Here is a 16,746-nt window from a genome sequence, read left to right as displayed (position 1 = left end):
AGGAGAACAAACATTCTAGCTCCTAGCCCAGAGGCTCCCAGTCCCAAACCAAGGATCTGGCCAGGCAAGACTTGGTTTGATTATTGAATATTGAATTATTGAATATTTTTATAAAAATAAGATAACACAGTCAGTGAAACACAACTGTAGTGAAGGAATAACAATGTTAAACTAGTCTTACCAAGAACAGCTATTGCAGAGAGAAATGTATGACTTCAAACCTCTCATCGTCTATCTGGACCATTTCTCAGACATCAAGAATTGCAGCAGCACTGCAACTATTAGTGGTCTGAGCCAAAATCAAATCAGTGTTTTCCCTGGTATCCAATATCTAACCAATATGAACCAACTCAATCATCCATCGGCTTCTCATGACAGAGTAGACATGAAAGTAGATTAACTAGTTAAAAGATGTAAGACGTTTAATTGAAACAAATCAATACCCATCATTATTAAAATACTTCAGACAGACGAACTGGCACAAAGACTAAAAAACTCTAAAATCATGAAGCAATACTGCATCCACATCACTCAGACATGATGTGTTAGATCACAGAGACAAGGCCAAATACAAAATAACAAACGTTCAATTCAACATGAGACGTATAAAAACCGGTCGCATCTTGTAGTCGAACTGCATAACAAATATTTAAATGCAAAATGCGGAGAACATCTTCTGAAATCCTGGGTCCTGAAATCCACTGAGTACTTGGTCCGTAACGGTTGGTCTCATCGTGGTCGCTGCGAATTCTTAGCGGGAAAATGTCTTGCCACTGGAAAAGGAAATCAGAAATATAAATAATATTACTATCAAGAAGATAACAAACGTTCATTTAATTAACAAGCCACGAATGTAAAGTGCAGATGTAGCCATCATATCTGTATTGACTCCCGGATCTCAGTGGTGGTGATATTAAAGGAGGAATATGAGGGTTAAGTAGTGAGTGGTTACACCTGTGGTGCTAATTACTGCCATTATTTTTAATCTTTTATTTATTGGTTTTCCCATTCAAGCAAGTCTGAATATCGTTCTCATGAACCTACTGAAATGCACTAAAGCAAAGAATGATCAGCAACATTTAAATTTGCACTGGAATTGAGCAGCTGCAAACATTGGAAACATCCAAAATACATTCATTACAACCTTCTATTTATATGCTGACAGGATTTCAAAGGTAGGTTGGCAGGTGCGTTGGTCCTGTTAAAATATTTATAAGCAGTCAGTAAACAGAAGAACAGCTGAATGGATACTGATGGATTGGCTAAGACATCTCCTCCCTAAGCAAAGAGCAGTGTGATTGTGAAAAGAACACTATTACAACTTAAAATAAATAAAAAAGTTAAGGAGCAAACAAACGCCCCTCTACTCTGGAATTCAGCCAAATCAACCAAAATCCAACTGCTTCCTTATGAACAACATACAAAGCACATCCACATAATAATAATATGATCAGTGTAGGATACTCACGAGATGGTCTTCATCTCCTTCTTCTCAGCGTCGGGACGAGCACGATTCAGGACCTTCAGGAAGTCGGAGGTCTTGGCTCTCATGCGGGTATGGATGTAAGCCTAAAATAAGCAGTAAGCAATAAACAATAATACACAAAAAAAAGAATGAAAAGAAGAAAAAAGACAATAAGAAATAACAAAAAAAAAGAATAAAGAAAGAAAGAAAACAAAGAGAAAAGGATGCAGTAAAAGATGCCGTAATCCAGAGCTTGTAAAAAAGCTGTACCTACCTTGGAACACTTAATATGGTAATGCAGGTAATCACGAAAGGTGTGGATGAGGTTGATGGTGTTGTCTCTGGCGTTGGCATTAGTATGACGAGGAAACAAGACTGTAAAAGATAATCCAATATACATTTTATTTATATAGTGAGTTTCAGTACATCCTTAATTGTTTTTGTTAGGTACAAAATAGCTGAATGTTTATTTTACACAGTTCATTTATACAGACATGACAAAAATATTAGTACATTTTATTCATCACTGTTTGCTCTCAAAAGCATTCAGATTAAAACAACTTTTATTAAAAGAAACAAGAGTCAGAGTGTGAACAGAAAAATAAGTCAGAGTGGGAACAGGAACAGGAGTCTTTGCTGTAGATGACTGCACAATGAGGTCAGGCCACTGACTTCTTACTAACCAGTGTCGTTGTTATGGACCTCAAAGTGTATTTTAGAAACCCACAAGCAATCAGTGTGTCTGAAACACCTGAACTCAATCATTACAAGAGATCTGAACACTTTTTGGAATTGAGCCTGTGTTTCACGATGGTGCCAAACCCACCCTGACCCTGACCAGGATGAAGTGGTTACTGAAGATGAATGAATGAGTGTAAAGGCAGAGTTACCAAAGGTGATGTAGCCGATGTTGTCTCCGACTGCAGCGTCTGTGTCCTTCAGCTCCAGTGGAGGCTCTCTGTGATTAAACAGCACCTGAGGAGCAGTGTGACTGGCACGCCGGCCCTCCTTAAACTCCTGCGTTAACACACACACACACACACACACACACACACACACACACACACACAATGTGCATTAGCACTAAATATTGGAGACACAACTGCAAGTGACTGAGCTGGAATTTTCTCTTATCAGAAGTTTCAGAGTTTAAATATTGGACAAAAGTATGTGGACAGCCCTTCTAATTACTTCAGATTTTCCAGACATACAGCTAACAAATGTACAAAATCATTTAAATAAAAATAATTTATAAGCCTCCAACTTTCAAGTTTGGTGTGAAGATGAATCTGTCCAACATCAGTACCTGCCCTCAGAAAGGCACAGCAGATCATCTGCCAAATACCAAAGTCATTTTCTACACACAAGACCTGATTTGGCTCCTTAGTTAATTCATGAATTGTAGCTTGCAAAACCAGAACAAATTTCCACCAGCCTTTATTTATTTATTAGGATTTTTAACATCATGTTTTACACATTTTAGATTCATGACAGAAACGGTAGTTACTCGTTACACAAGATTAATCAGGCAAAGGTGGCAAAGTGGGTAGCGCTGTCGCCTCACAGCAAGAAGGTCCTGGGTTTGATCCCCAGGTGGGGTGGTCTTGGTCCTTTCTGTGTGGAGTTTGCATGTTCTCCCCGTGTCCACGTGGGTTTCCTCCCACAGTCCAAAGAGGTGCAAGTGAGGTGAATTGGAGACACTAAATTGTCCATCACTGTGTTTGATATAAACTTGTGAACTGATGAATCTTGTGTAATGAGTAACTATCGTTCCTGTCATGAATATAACCAAAGTGTAAAACATGACGTTAAAATCCTAATAAACAAACAAACAACACAGGATTATTCAGTTTACAAGTTTAATGTCAAACACAGTCACAGACAATTTTGTATCTCCAGTTCACCTCACACGTCTTTGCACTGTGGGAGGAAACCCATGCAGACACAGGGAGGAGGACATGCAAACTCCACACAGAAAGGACCCGGACCGCCCTCCACCAGCCTTTAAACCAAGTTCTCATGTTCCCAGAACTGAATGTGTGTCAAAAAAAGTAATATCTAGTTTCTAATCATCATGTCAGTGCTAATGAGCGTAACACCAGGGGGTCGGTCTGCCAGCTTTCAGAGGAACTCAAACACTGAAAAACATGGTGAATTTGGCAGTTGGGTACAGTAGGACTAGTGTGGGCTTGTAAGAGCTGTTCCAAATAATAGCACTCTACACCACGACCCGTGTTTCCATCGGACCCTGAGAACACTTTCATGGTTGGTTTTGTCCGTCTTGATAATCTCCATGGATACCAACCTGCATGAACACCTTTCCTATGATGACATCGTCGTCGTCCTTAAAGACGGTGCTGAATACCACGGTAACACGATCTTTCTTCGCCTCCACGTACCTGAAACCAGAGAAAGGAAACGAGCAGAGGGGGCGGAATGGTGACAGTGAAAAGTCAGAATTCAGCCCCGCATGGACAAATACACTACAAGCAGAACAACACCATTTAACCAAAATTATGTAAACACTATTTTTATTAGCAAATTCACACAGTCATTAAAGCGGCAAAGCATCCCCACAGTATCAGCTTTTGGTATAAGGAACCCAGTTGACCTTCCATCTTCAAGCACTGTCGACTGGGTCAGATGGACACCCGGCCAGGTTAACAGCACAGCTTACAATGGCCATTAGACCACTGCACCACCCAATCAACCCCAACTTATTTTTCCAATTAATAAAATCCTCATTTAAAAACTATAAACTCCTGTGCAAACAAGGCTAAACATTAAGCCTTTGATGGTCTTCATAACGAATCATTAGCAAAAATTAAACAAATAAATGAAACAAATATAGACTTTTCACCAGTACCAGCAGCTTTTAAAAAGCCTTCCACATTCTTCTGTCACATGATATAACGTAGTTTTCACCTCTACACCTAATGCTATTTTTCTATTTTCACGAGGACACTTACATGGTCTCGTCATCTCTGTAGTGGACAACAGCTCTTTGTTCTCCCTCACGTCCTTCCTCCTGGAACTTGAAGTATTTCTCAAACACAGTGGCAAAGCAGTTTCTCTTCAGCATGCCGGCCTGGTGAATCATCTCCTCTTTGTTAGCTGGAAGCGCTTCCAGGTCAAACAGCAGAGATACGTTATAGCCTACAAGAAACATACACGTTTAAAATCGGTTCAGCTAAGGCACCTGAAGGAGTCCTGCATGTCCTTCAGTTAATCGTGGTACATCTCTTTCACTGGTAAACAATACACCTGCCCGGACGTTTACCTGATTTCTTAGACCAGTTGACCTGCTTCCATTGTCCAGTTTCAATGCCTGTGTCTCCATTGTAGGTGCTTTCGACAGTGGACAGAGGATAGCATGGGCACTTTGACCAGCCTGTGACTACGCAACCCCATGCATTGTGTGTTGTGACACATTCACTTTATCACCGAAATTAAAATGATCTGCAAGCTGAGCCACAACATCTCTTCTGTTGGTCTGTACCAAACACCACAGACTTAACATCCTCTGGCCATTCAACAACCCGTCCGGCGGTTTGTTATTTGCCCCTCCTCAGACCACTGCCTGTGACACCCCTTGCTGTAATGCAGTCGTCTAGCCATAAAAAAGTCTCTATGAATGTCCCTTCAGGTCTTCATGCTGGTCAGATCCGCTGCATTCAACTCATGAACCATAAGGAACCTCCCTCAGAACCACAACGATTAAATCCCTCACCCTCACACCCTCACCGGCACTATTCGTAACAAACAATAACTGCTATGTACATTTGAATGGTGGTCCCAATATTTTGGCTCGTAAGTGTGAATAAGGAGCCTATATTCACTCACTCACTCACTCACTGTCTGTCTTAACCGCTTATCCAATTAGGGTCGCGTGGGGTGCAAGGCACGCAGTGACACCCTGGACGGGGCGCCAGTCCATCGCAGGGCAGACACACACACATACAGTGTATCACAAAAGTGAGTACACCCCTCACATTTCTGCAGATATTTAAGTATATCTTTTCATGGGACAACACTGACAAAATGACACTTTGACACAATGAAAAGTAGTCTGTGTGCAGCTTATATAACAGTGTACATTTATTCTTCCCTCAAAATAACTCAATATACAGCCATTAATGTCTAAACCACCGGCAACAAAAGTGAGTACACCCCTTAGTGAAAGTTCCTGAAGTGTCAATATTTTGTGTGGCCATCATAATTTCCCAGAACTGCCTTAACTCTCCTGGGCATGGAGTTTACCAGAGCTTCACAGGTTGCCACTGGAATGCTTTTCCACTCCTCCATGACGACATCACGGAGCTGGCGGATATTCGAGACTTTGCGCTCCTCCACCTTCCGCTTGAGGATGCCCCAAAGATGTTCTATTGGGTTTAGGTCTGGAGACATGCTTGGCCAGTCCAACACCTTTACCCTCAGCCTCTTCAATAAAGCAGTGGTCGTCTTAGAGGTGTGTTTGGGGTCATTATCATGCTGGAACACTGCCCTGCGACCCAGTTTCCGGAGGGAGGGGATCATGCTCTGCTTCAGTATTTCACAGTACATATTGGAGTTCATGTGTCCCTCAATGAAATGTAACTCCCCAACACCTGCTGCACTCATGCAGCCCCAGACCATGGCATTCCCACCACCATGCTTGACTGTAGGCATGACACACTTATCTTTGTACTCCTCACCTGATTGCCGCCACACATGCTAGAGACCATCTGAACCAAACAAATTAATCTTGGTCTCATCAGACCATAGGACATGGTTCCAGTAATCCATGTCCTTTGTTGACATGTCTTCAGCAAACTGTTTGCGGGCTTTCTTGTGTAGAGACTTCAGAAGAGGCTTCCTTCTGGGGTGACAGCCATGCAGACCAATTTGATGTAGTGTGCGGCGTATGGTCTGAGCACTGACAGGCTGACCCCCCACCTTTTCAATCTCTGCAGCAATGCTGACAGCACTCCTGCGCCTATCTTTCAAAGACAGCAGTTGGATGTGACGCTGAGCACGTGCACTCAGCTTCTTTGGACGACCGACGCGAGGTCTGTTCTGAGTGGACCCTGCTCTTTTAAAACGCTGGATGATCTTGGCCACTGTGCTGCAGCTCAGTTTCAGGGTGTTGGCCATCTTCTTGTAGCCTTGGCCATCTTCATGTAGCGCAACAATTCGTCTTTTAAGATCCTCAGAGAGTTCTTTGCCATGAGGTGCCATGTTGGAACTTTCAGTGACCAGTATGAGAGAGTGTGAGAGCTGTACTACTAAATTGAACACACCTGCTCCCTATGCACACCTGAGACCTAGTAACACTAACAAATCACATGACATTTTGGAGGGAAAATGACAAGCAGTGCTCAATTTGGACATTTAGGGGTGTAGTCTCTTAGGGGTGTACTCACTTTTGTTGCCGGTGGTTTAGACATTAATGGCTGTATATTGAGTTATTTTGAGGGAAGAATAAATTTACACTGTTATATAAGCTGCACACAGACTACTTTTCATTGTGTCAAAGTGTCATTTTGTCAGTGTTGTCCCATGAAAAGATATACTTAAATATCTGCAGAAATGTGAGGGGTGTACTCACTTCTGTGATACACTGTACACACACTCATTCACCTATAGTCTCCAATTAACTTAACTGCATGTTTTTGCAATGCTCTATGTATTATACACATCTATGTAACGTTTGACCTAAAAATAAAGAAGTTATGTGAGATATTAAAGCTGATTTACCATCTTCCGGTGATACCAGGATGCTTCCATACACTCTTTTCAGCAGCTGAAACCAAACAAAGCAATAATCTCAAATTATTTACCTGAACAATAAAGATCAGAGAGTTTCTCACAACAGCTAAAATATTTCATTTTATTTTCATCAACCACTTCATCCTGTTCAGGGTTGCAGCAGGTCTGGTGACACCAAAAACACTGAGGACATGGCAAGAATACCTTTGGCCACCCCCCATGCACAAAGAAGATATGCCATTTATGATTACATGTGTACTATACCTATATCTGGTATGTGATTAGCACCAGGTACTTTCCTTAACTTACATGAAGTGCAGGAAAAACAAATACAGATTATTTATATTACACATTTTACATGACAAACATTTAGAATTTGATGCAAACATCACAAAGTTGGGACAGAGACGCGTTTTTCTCTGTTAATGAGACTTTTTAATGGAACTGAGGACACTAATTGTGAGACAATAGTAGCCTAGCAAAGAGAGTTTCTTTGTTTATTAGGATTTTAACGTCCTGTTTTACACTTTGGTTACATTCATGACAGGAACGGTAGTTACTCATTACACAAGGTTCATCAGATCACAAGATTATATCAAACACAGTCTTGGACAATTTAGTGTTTTCAATTCACCTCACTTGCACGTCTTTGGACTGTGGGAGGAAACCGGAGCGCCCGGAGGAAACCCACGTGGACACGGGGAGAACATGCAAACTCCACACAGAAAGGACCCGGACCGCCCCACCTGGGGATCGAACCCAGGACCTTCTTGCTGTGAGGCGACAGTGCTACCCACTCTGCCACCGTGCCGCCCGCCTAGCAAAGAGAGCTTTGGGATATCAATCAAAAGATTGTCGGTTCAAATCCAGACACTGTTGGGCTCTTGAGCAAGGCCCCTAACCCTGTTTGCTAAAAACAAACCACAGATTTTCTTTTTACTGCATTTTACAATAAAAATGTTCCTAGGTGTGGGGTTTGTACAATACTACTGCTACTACTAATAATAATAATACTAAGAAAGATTTGGGGTTGGCCAGTGAGCCCATTTTAAAAATTGACTCAAGCATACCTTCTGGGCACGATATCATATCATGGCATGATGTCTGAGGCCCAGGCATTGTGCGGGAGGTCCCACCTCACTTGTTTCCTGAAAATTTGCATTAGGTTTGCACACAGAATGCCCACGACTCCTTCTGCAGAAACCTGCTTTGAATGTTTGTTTGCATTGTCTGGGAACGGCAGGACCCCACATCCTTATGCCAAGGAAGTCCAAATAATCTCAATCCTCATTTAATCATGGTCCGAATATTACAGACAACGCAGAACAGTTCTGAAGAGCAACTCTATATGGGAAGGCCCTTTCCTGTTCCAGCATGACTGTGACACTAATCCTAAAGCAAGTTTCATAAAGTCATGGTTTGATGAGTTTGGTGTGGTAAAAACTGTGGCCTGTGGGAAGCCCTGCTTACAACCCTGCTGAACATGTTTGGGATGAATCAGAACCTCAATTGTGAGCCAGGCTTTAGCGTCCAACATCAGTGCCTGATCTTACAAATGCTCTTTTGACTGAATGGGTAGAAAGCCTTCTCAGTAAAAAAGTGAGACTGTTATAGCTGCATGGCCAAATAACACTCATGGTTTTGGAATAGGATGTTCAACAATCTGATTATAGGTGTTCACATATACACCGACCAGCCATAACATTAAAACCACCTCCTTTTTTCTACACTCACTGTCCATTTTATCAGCTCCACTTACCATATAGAAGCACTTTGTAGTTCTACAATTACTGACTGTAGTCCATCTGTTTCTCTACATACCTTTTTTAACCTGCTTTCATGCTGTTCTTCAATGGTCAGGACCACTACAGAGCAGGTATTATTTAGGTGGTGGATCACTCAGCACTGCAGTGACACTGACATGGTGGTGGTGTGTTAGGGTGTGTTGTGCTGGTATGAGTGGATCAGACACAGCAGCGCTGCTGGAGTTTTTAAATACCGTGTCCACTCACTGTCCACTCTATTAGACACTCCTACCTAGTTGGTTCACCTTGTAGATGTAAAGTCAGAGACGATCGCTCATCTGTTGCTGCTGTTTGAGTCGGTCATCTACTAGACCTTCATCAGTGGTCACAGGACGCTGCCCACGGGGCGCTGTTGGCTGGATATTTTTGGTTGGTGGACTATTCTCAGTCCAGCAGTGACAGTGAGGTGTTTAAAAACTCCAGCAGCGCTGCTGTGTCTTATCCACTCATACCAGCACAACACACACTAACACACCACCACCGTGTCAGTGTCACTGCAGTGCTGAGAATGATCCACCACCTAAATAATACCTGCTCTGTGGTGGTCCTGACCATTGAGGAACAGCATAAAAGGGGGCTAATAAAGCATGCAGAGAAACAGATGGACTACAGTCAGTAATTGTAGAACTACAAAGTGCTGTTGGCTGTTTCGGTGTATATGGCTTTATGATGTGACTAGCTCACATTTGTGATTTACTTGCTTTGATCAAATTGTTTTAATAACTCTGTTCCATTACGACTGGACATTTACGATGTCCAGCATGTCTATCGTAGAAAAAATGATTCTTATTGCCAAGTGCACCTTAACTGTGTAATTGTGTATTTAAAGTAGGAGGCACGTGTCTTGCTTTAATAGGGCGTTCCTCTCTTCATCTGTCTATTCGTCAGACATCCTGTTGCAAAACCACAAAAGACAACAAACTGGTGCTCATGTCAAACAGGGACATGATTAAACCAGCGTGACTGAACCAAAATATTTATTTTGAAGTACTGCAAGTGAGGTCATGGGATTGACCTCCACTTCCACATTAGAAGACTCAGCCGAGTGACAAATAAAAGGAAAAAGAAAGTTTCTTTATAGCATATAGCATTATAAAGTAAAAGCATACAGCCCTTTGTCAAGCTCCCAGATGGCATGTAATGGATACACACTATTTTGCATAGAAAAATATCTAGACACACCTTCTTAGTAAGTGCAGGTGTTTTAGCCATACATGCTGCTTTGTGGCAAGGCTCTTTTCCATTCAGGCATGGCAGTGCCCGTGTGCTTAAAACACAGTCCATAAAGACACGGTTGATCTTCTATGTGGTTCTTCAGGCATGGTAAAGCTTGACAAGTAGAACTTTGCTGGCGAGAACTTTTGAGAGCTTTGTTGGAAAAGAAGACAAACAAACGGATCCTCGACCAAATCAAACCGAACCTCTCACTCCAAACCCAGATAACCAAAATGAAGCTCGGTTATTTTGGACACATAATTTACTAGAAAACACGATTATGCTTGAAAGAGTTGAGGGTAAAAAAACACTCAAAACAAGCTTAAAATCAGTTTTTTTCATACTTTTAGACATATAGTTAGGTAGTTTGGAACAAACAGTGACGGCATGAGTTCAGGACTGCAGGTATCAGGCTGATTCACATCAGGTGACATCATCCTGCTGACTTTCGGATTTGCCTAAAACTGGCAAAGTATTCAAATATTAAAACACCTCTTTTGCATTTTAGCCAGTCCTTTCATCCCTCAGTGTGTAAACTGGCTGAGTTCATCCCAAAGTAAAAGTGTTCCAGGTAAAGCCTGTCTGATAATGTACTAAACTAAGTAGAGATGGGACGATCGATCGGCTACGAATCGGTATCGGCCGATTTTTAATCAAAATATGCTATCGGCGATCGGCGATATTTCCTAAAAGTAGCCGATCCGATCGTGTGATATATAAAGATCACGTTAAGTTAACAGCTCAGTGGATCGATCCAGACTTTGAGCTACGAAGCACCAACCATCACATCACCATTCATCAACCATCGTACAGAAACCATCGTGAAAGCTCTTACGATGTAATTTTGCTGATTGTAATATTTACTTTAAAAAGATAATTCAACCCGGTCACATCTGAGTGGATTCTATCAGCACGTTATATAAACTCCTGGTTCACTTTGGTAAATCGTAAGCGGTTCTTACTTGTGATGTAGATGAGAACAGAAGACGTTACAGAGCCAATCAGAGGCAAAAGTTTATTCATTACCAAATTCGTTAGTTCAGGATCATCTGCTGAACTTTTAGAAAACTTTTAGCTCCTTAGACGGAACGAGTCTGACTCGGTTACAGATCTGTGGTAATAGCAGTTTAATTCAGCTTTTTAATGAAGCTTTTTAATGTAAGAGAGTCACACGAAATGTTCTGTAGTAGCTGGTGTTTATTTAAAACCACGACATTTAATTAATAACAGTAAACACGGAGAGATAACCGAGAAGAGAAACTTACGCTTCACATAAAAACGAATCAACTCATGAATCAATGAATCACTTATAGCGATACTGTGAGCTCTGCGTCTCTGTAACTCTGTAACTGCGTCTCTTCTAAAGGCACAAACACACACACACACACGTGCGCGCTGCTCTGGTTTATCTTTACTGTGAGGCTCTTTTTAAGTTTATTTACTGCTAATCCAGTAAGATAAGATAGGTAAGCCTATCTAGTATGTCCATAGTGTATCCCAACAACACGTCTGCACCTGCTACATTCATACCAAAACAACACACACTATGTCATTACCATGTAAATGCCAGTGCAGGTCCGAGTGAGCCAGCACTCAAACATCTATTCAGTAAGGGTCCAATGGACGTCACTTCCTATTTGTACAGTGTGGTGAGATAGGGAACAGAGCAACAGGTGGGCTACAGTCAGTAACTGTATATCCAGAAAGTTCATCCATATGGTAGGTGTGGCTTACAAAATTATGAATGAGTGTATGTAGCAGATAGGTGTTCCTTATAAAGTGCACAGTAAGTGTAAATATTAATATTTTAACAAAACCCAAAAAATCTCCAAAGTTCTAGGTGCCTGCATGGTCGACAGGTCTTAAGAATCCTGTTTTCTCCAAAGTCACGTGGACGTTTAAGCATGTGTGTATTATTAATCCGGGGTGGAGATACACCAGGATGCACTGCAGGATGGATTTACCTTGCAAAGTACAGAAGCTGAAGGAGCTGCTGGTAATATACTGGTACCAGATGCTACATGACCCCTTCTCATGTCTTGTGTTTTGCTTTGACATTATATAAGCTGAGTTATACACCGATCAGCCATAACATTAAACATCTGTGGTGGTCCTGTGGGGGTCCTGACCATTGAAGAACAGGGTGAAAGCAGGCTAAAAAGGTATGTAAAGAAATAGATAGACAGTCAGTAATTGTAGAACTACAAAGTGCTTCTATATGGTAAGTGGACAGTGAATGTAGAAACAAGGAGGTGGTCATAATGTTATGCCTCATAAGTGTGGTGGACATGCTATTCCAAATGCATGGAGGTGTGAATCGGTATCTGGGTTCGAATCTCAGCAGTGCTATCAGCTGGTTGGGCATCTACACAGACAAAATTGGCTATGTCTCTAGAAGGGGAGTGGCTGAAGCCCTGAGATGGACCGACACCCTATCCAGGACCAGACCTGCCCCGACTCTGACCAGGATAAAGCCGTGATGAAAATAACGATTTCAGGGATTTGTTTCTGTGATAAACGCAAAATCTGTCAAGTCTAATTAGGGCTCCGTACCTCATCAGCACCATGCTCCTGCAGCTCCTTGTAGAACTTGAGCGAGATGCTGATCATCACCTTTGTCTTGTCACCATTTGGATTTGAGATGTGGTAAAGAACGCCATCAAAATCTAAAACACACACACACACACACACACACACACACACACACACACACAGAAATCTCAGAAGGTCAGATCAGCATTCAGTTTAATACTTTATAAATATTTCCAATGCAGCCTCACTTGCACAAAACCATGTAGAGTTTTACACACAGGCGCTGGTTACCAGTTCATTTCAAGCACTAACTTAACACACTGATCAGAGAACAGAGATGCATTGGTGATATTAAAGCTTATTATAAGATGCTAATCAGAGTTTCTACCGTCCTACTAGAAGATGATGCAAAATCTCCACATCACTCCACACAGATTCACATGTGCAGAATTTAACATGCAGCTCAACTCCATACTAACACACAACAACTTCATGGCTTCTGGACTTAATTTGGAACAGCTCCATCTTTCAGGATTTATATAATATAAATGTATTCAAGTTGTCCTGTTGGGGTTTGAATCTTACATAAACAGAGCTGATGCTTTAGCACTGAATGTGCTTTACAATCTCTCCCAGCTGCTGGAAATGAATCAAAACGACAAAACAAAATGACATTTGTAACCGACAGCATTTACAGAATGATCCACTTCTTTGTTGGATGGTTGGGCTTCCATTTTGGTCTGTTCTCAGATGCATGTGCAGCCTCAAGAACTTAATTTTGTAAGAATGCAGCCTGGCACACATGGCACAGTTCAGAAATCTGATTGAAGAATAAGAGTTCCACGCGCTGATTGACCTGATCATCAAACTACAGTTCGGCCGGCACCGTCCAATATTTAACTTGGTGAAGCAGTGGTAGCTCAGTGGTTTAAGTACCGGACTGGTGATCTGAAGGTTCATGACAGAAACGGTAGTTAATCATTACACATGGTTCATCTCCCCGTGTCTGCGTGGGTTTCCTCCGGGTGCTTGGGTTTCCTCCGGGTGCTCCGGTTTCCTCCCACAGTCCAAAGACATGCAAGTGAGGTGAATTGGAGATACTAAATTGTCCATGACTGTGTTTGATATTAAACTTGTGACCTGATGAATCTTGTGTAATGAATAACTACCGTTCCTGTCATGAGTGTAACCAAAGTGTAAAACATGACGTTAAAATCCTAATAAACAAACAAACACATGGTTCATCAGTTCACAAGGTTATATCGAACACAGTCATGGATTTTGTATCTCCAATTCACCTCACTTGCACGTCTTTGAACTGTGGGAGGAAACCGGAGCACCCGGAGTAAACCCACGCAGACACGGGGAGAACATGCAAACTCCACACAGAAAGGACCCGGACCGCCCCACCTGGGGATCGAACCCAGGACCTTCTTGCTGTGAGGCCATTTGTTGGATATTTTGACGGCTTTTATTTTTGGTGTGTTCTCAGATGCATGTCCAGCCTCAAGAACTTCATTTTGTAAGAATGCAGCCTGGCACACATGGCACAGTTCATGTTCCACGCAATGATTGACCTGATCATCAAAGTACAATTCGGCTGGCACCATCAAATTGTTTAACTTGGTCAAGCAGTGGTAGCTCAGTGGTTTAAGTACCGGACTAGTGATCTGAAGGTTGCAGGCTTAATCCCCACCACCAACCTACTGCTGATGGGCACCTGAGAAGACCTTTAACCCTCAACTACTTGCATTGTATTTGGCTGATGGATGTAATATAGGTATTCTTTTTAAATTAGTTTTGGATTCTTGAAGGACTGCTGCATCAGTTCCCCCTTACACACACACACACACACACACACACACACACACACACACACACACACACTTACCAGCAAATGTAACTTCAACTGTATCAGGCTTGTTCCTGGAAACAAAAAGGGATACAAAATTTAATACCATGGTTCAATATTAGCTTAATGTAAACGTTAAGTTACTCTCACATATGTGACAATCCCCGCTTTAGTGCTGGTATTGTCCTTGTTTCAACTGGCACCGGGCGCAGCGCGACCCTGACCAGGATAAAGCGGTTTACAAAAACGTGTACAGTGAATGCAGTGAGGTTGGACTGGAGAGACTTGTGGAGAAGCAGATAAAGAAAAATACCGCTTGTATTTGTGTTACTGACTTTAAAGTGAATAAAAATATTTTATGGTAGCAATGCGCTAACCGGTTAGCAGTTAGCTGATTAGCATTAGCTTTAACACTCACCCGTTAGCTGCGCTGTCGAACTTCAGCCGTAAGGTCTCTTCAACAATACGATTATTAATTTCCAACAAAATCATAATGATTAGCTGCTGAAGTGCAAGTCGTAATAAAAATACTTTAAATGTGATCGATGTGCTAAATGCGCTGCAGTAAATCTGCCTTTCCTGTCAGCACAGATAGCGCTCAGTCAGCATACTAGCGTACTAGCATACTACACAGTATGTACCACAATGAGAGCGCTGTGTATAGTGCACACTTACTACACATACTAGGTAGGACGGAATTATGCAGCATACTACAGACTGTTCTGAAACTCGGAAGACAGAAGGAAGTTCAGAACTCTGTCTGCACTGAAATATCTCCATCAGTGTGAGAAAAGTACAATATATGACCAAAAGTATGTGGACACCTGACCATGAGCTTTTTGGACCTCCCATTTCAGAAACAAATGTCAATGATTGTTTCTTTGTTTATTAGGATTTTAATGTCATGTTTTACACTTTGGTTACACTCATGACAGGAACGGTAGTTACTCATTACACAAGATTCATCAGTTCACAAGGTTATATCAAACACAGTCATGGATTTAGTGTCTCTAATTCACCTCACTTGCATGTCTTTGGACTGTGGGAGGAAACCGGAGCACCCGGAGTAAACCCTCACAGACACAGGGAGAACATGCAAACTCCACACAGAAAGGACCCAGACCTTCTTGCTGTGAGGCGACAGTGCTACCCACTTAGCCACCGTGCTGCCCCAAATATTATTGAAATAAAGTGATCTTTATATATATATATATATATATCTTTTTATGTGTGTACTTGCAAATGTATATATATGTGTGTGTGTGTGTGTGTGTGTGTGTGTGTGTATTTGCATATGTGTATATGTATGTATATGGGTATATATGTGTATGTATATATATGGCTATATTGGCCTCATTGTGCAGTATTGTCACATGTCACTTTACTATTAAATAATTTAATTACTATTCAATCTTTACACTGAAACTATACCTCATGCATACCTCATCTATCTATCTATCTATCTATCTATCTATCTATCTATCTATCTATCTATCTATCTATCTATCTATCTATCTATCTATCTATCTATCTATCTATCTATCTATCTATCTATCTATCTATCTATGATATTTTCAGCTATAACAGCAGCCACTCTTCTAAGAAGGCTTCTCACAAGCTGTGTTGCCACTCCTTGGGATTTTTTCCCAAAATCTTGGGATTTGGGGGATCTATTTGAGATTTGGGGATTTTACCATTAATCTTTGGATTTTAACTTGCAGTCAAGCAATTAAAATCTGCATGCCATTTTATGGTCTACAGTCATAAATTAGGAATGACAAAACGTACTACTACTAAATAATAACCTTTGATTGTCGCTGGCCATTTCTACAGCTTCTGTAAATTTACTTCTTTACTTACGTACAGCTTTGGGCTATCAACCGGAAGATTGGCGGTTCAGATCCAGACTTTGCTATGCAGCCACTGTTGAGCAAGGCCCTTAACCCTGTCTGCTCCAGGGGCGCCATACAATGGCTGACCCTGCGCTCTGACCCCAGCTTCCAAACAAGCTGTGATATGCGAAGAAAGAATTTCACTGTACTGTACATCTGTATATGTATATATTACAAATAAAGGATATTTTCTTCTATCTTCTTCTTTCTTGGACTCGCGTCTGTTGTCATCCGTGC

General features: G+C 41.6%; 1 protein-coding gene across 1 annotated transcript; it reads right to left on the bottom strand.

The window, feature by feature from the left end:
• Nucleotides 1-401: 401 nt before the first annotated feature.
• Nucleotides 402-15,211, bottom strand: arpc2 (actin related protein 2/3 complex, subunit 2). The gene is made up of 10 exons (XM_063005401.1): nucleotides 15,036-15,211; nucleotides 14,657-14,691; nucleotides 12,787-12,899; nucleotides 7,202-7,247; nucleotides 4,435-4,621; nucleotides 3,771-3,864; nucleotides 2,356-2,482; nucleotides 1,740-1,840; nucleotides 1,469-1,569; nucleotides 402-773 (listed from the first exon to the last, which is right to left on the bottom strand). The coding sequence occupies exons 1-10, from the start codon at nucleotides 15,107-15,109 to the stop codon at nucleotides 752-754; spliced, it is 900 nt and encodes a 299-aa protein (XP_062861471.1). The 5' UTR covers nucleotides 15,110-15,211; the 3' UTR covers nucleotides 402-751.
• Nucleotides 15,212-16,746: the final 1,535 nt, after the last annotated feature.

Source organism: Trichomycterus rosablanca, chromosome 12 (assembly GCF_030014385.1).
Source record: "Trichomycterus rosablanca isolate fTriRos1 chromosome 12, fTriRos1.hap1, whole genome shotgun sequence".
Lineage (NCBI taxonomy): Eukaryota > Metazoa > Chordata > Actinopteri > Siluriformes > Trichomycteridae > Trichomycterus > Trichomycterus rosablanca.
Note: the sequence above shows the minus strand (reverse complement) of the source record. Positions and strands in the feature narration are given on the sequence as shown.

What these genes read in the sequence shown, in the direction of transcription:
- arpc2 (XM_063005401.1), bottom strand. Translation starts at nt 15,109, where the DNA reads ATGATTTTGTTGGAAATTAATAATCGTATTGTTGAAGAGACCTTACGG. An exon ending in AGGAGCATGGTGCTGATGAG is followed by an intron (nt 7,248 to 12,786) that starts GTACGGAGCCCT and finishes GTTTGGTTTCAG; the next exon opens with CTGCTGAAAAGAGTGTATGG. An exon ending in CCTGGTATCACCGGAAGATG is followed by an intron (nt 4,622 to 7,201) that starts GTAAATCAGCTT and finishes TGTTTCTTGTAG; the next exon opens with GCTATAACGTATCTCTGCTG.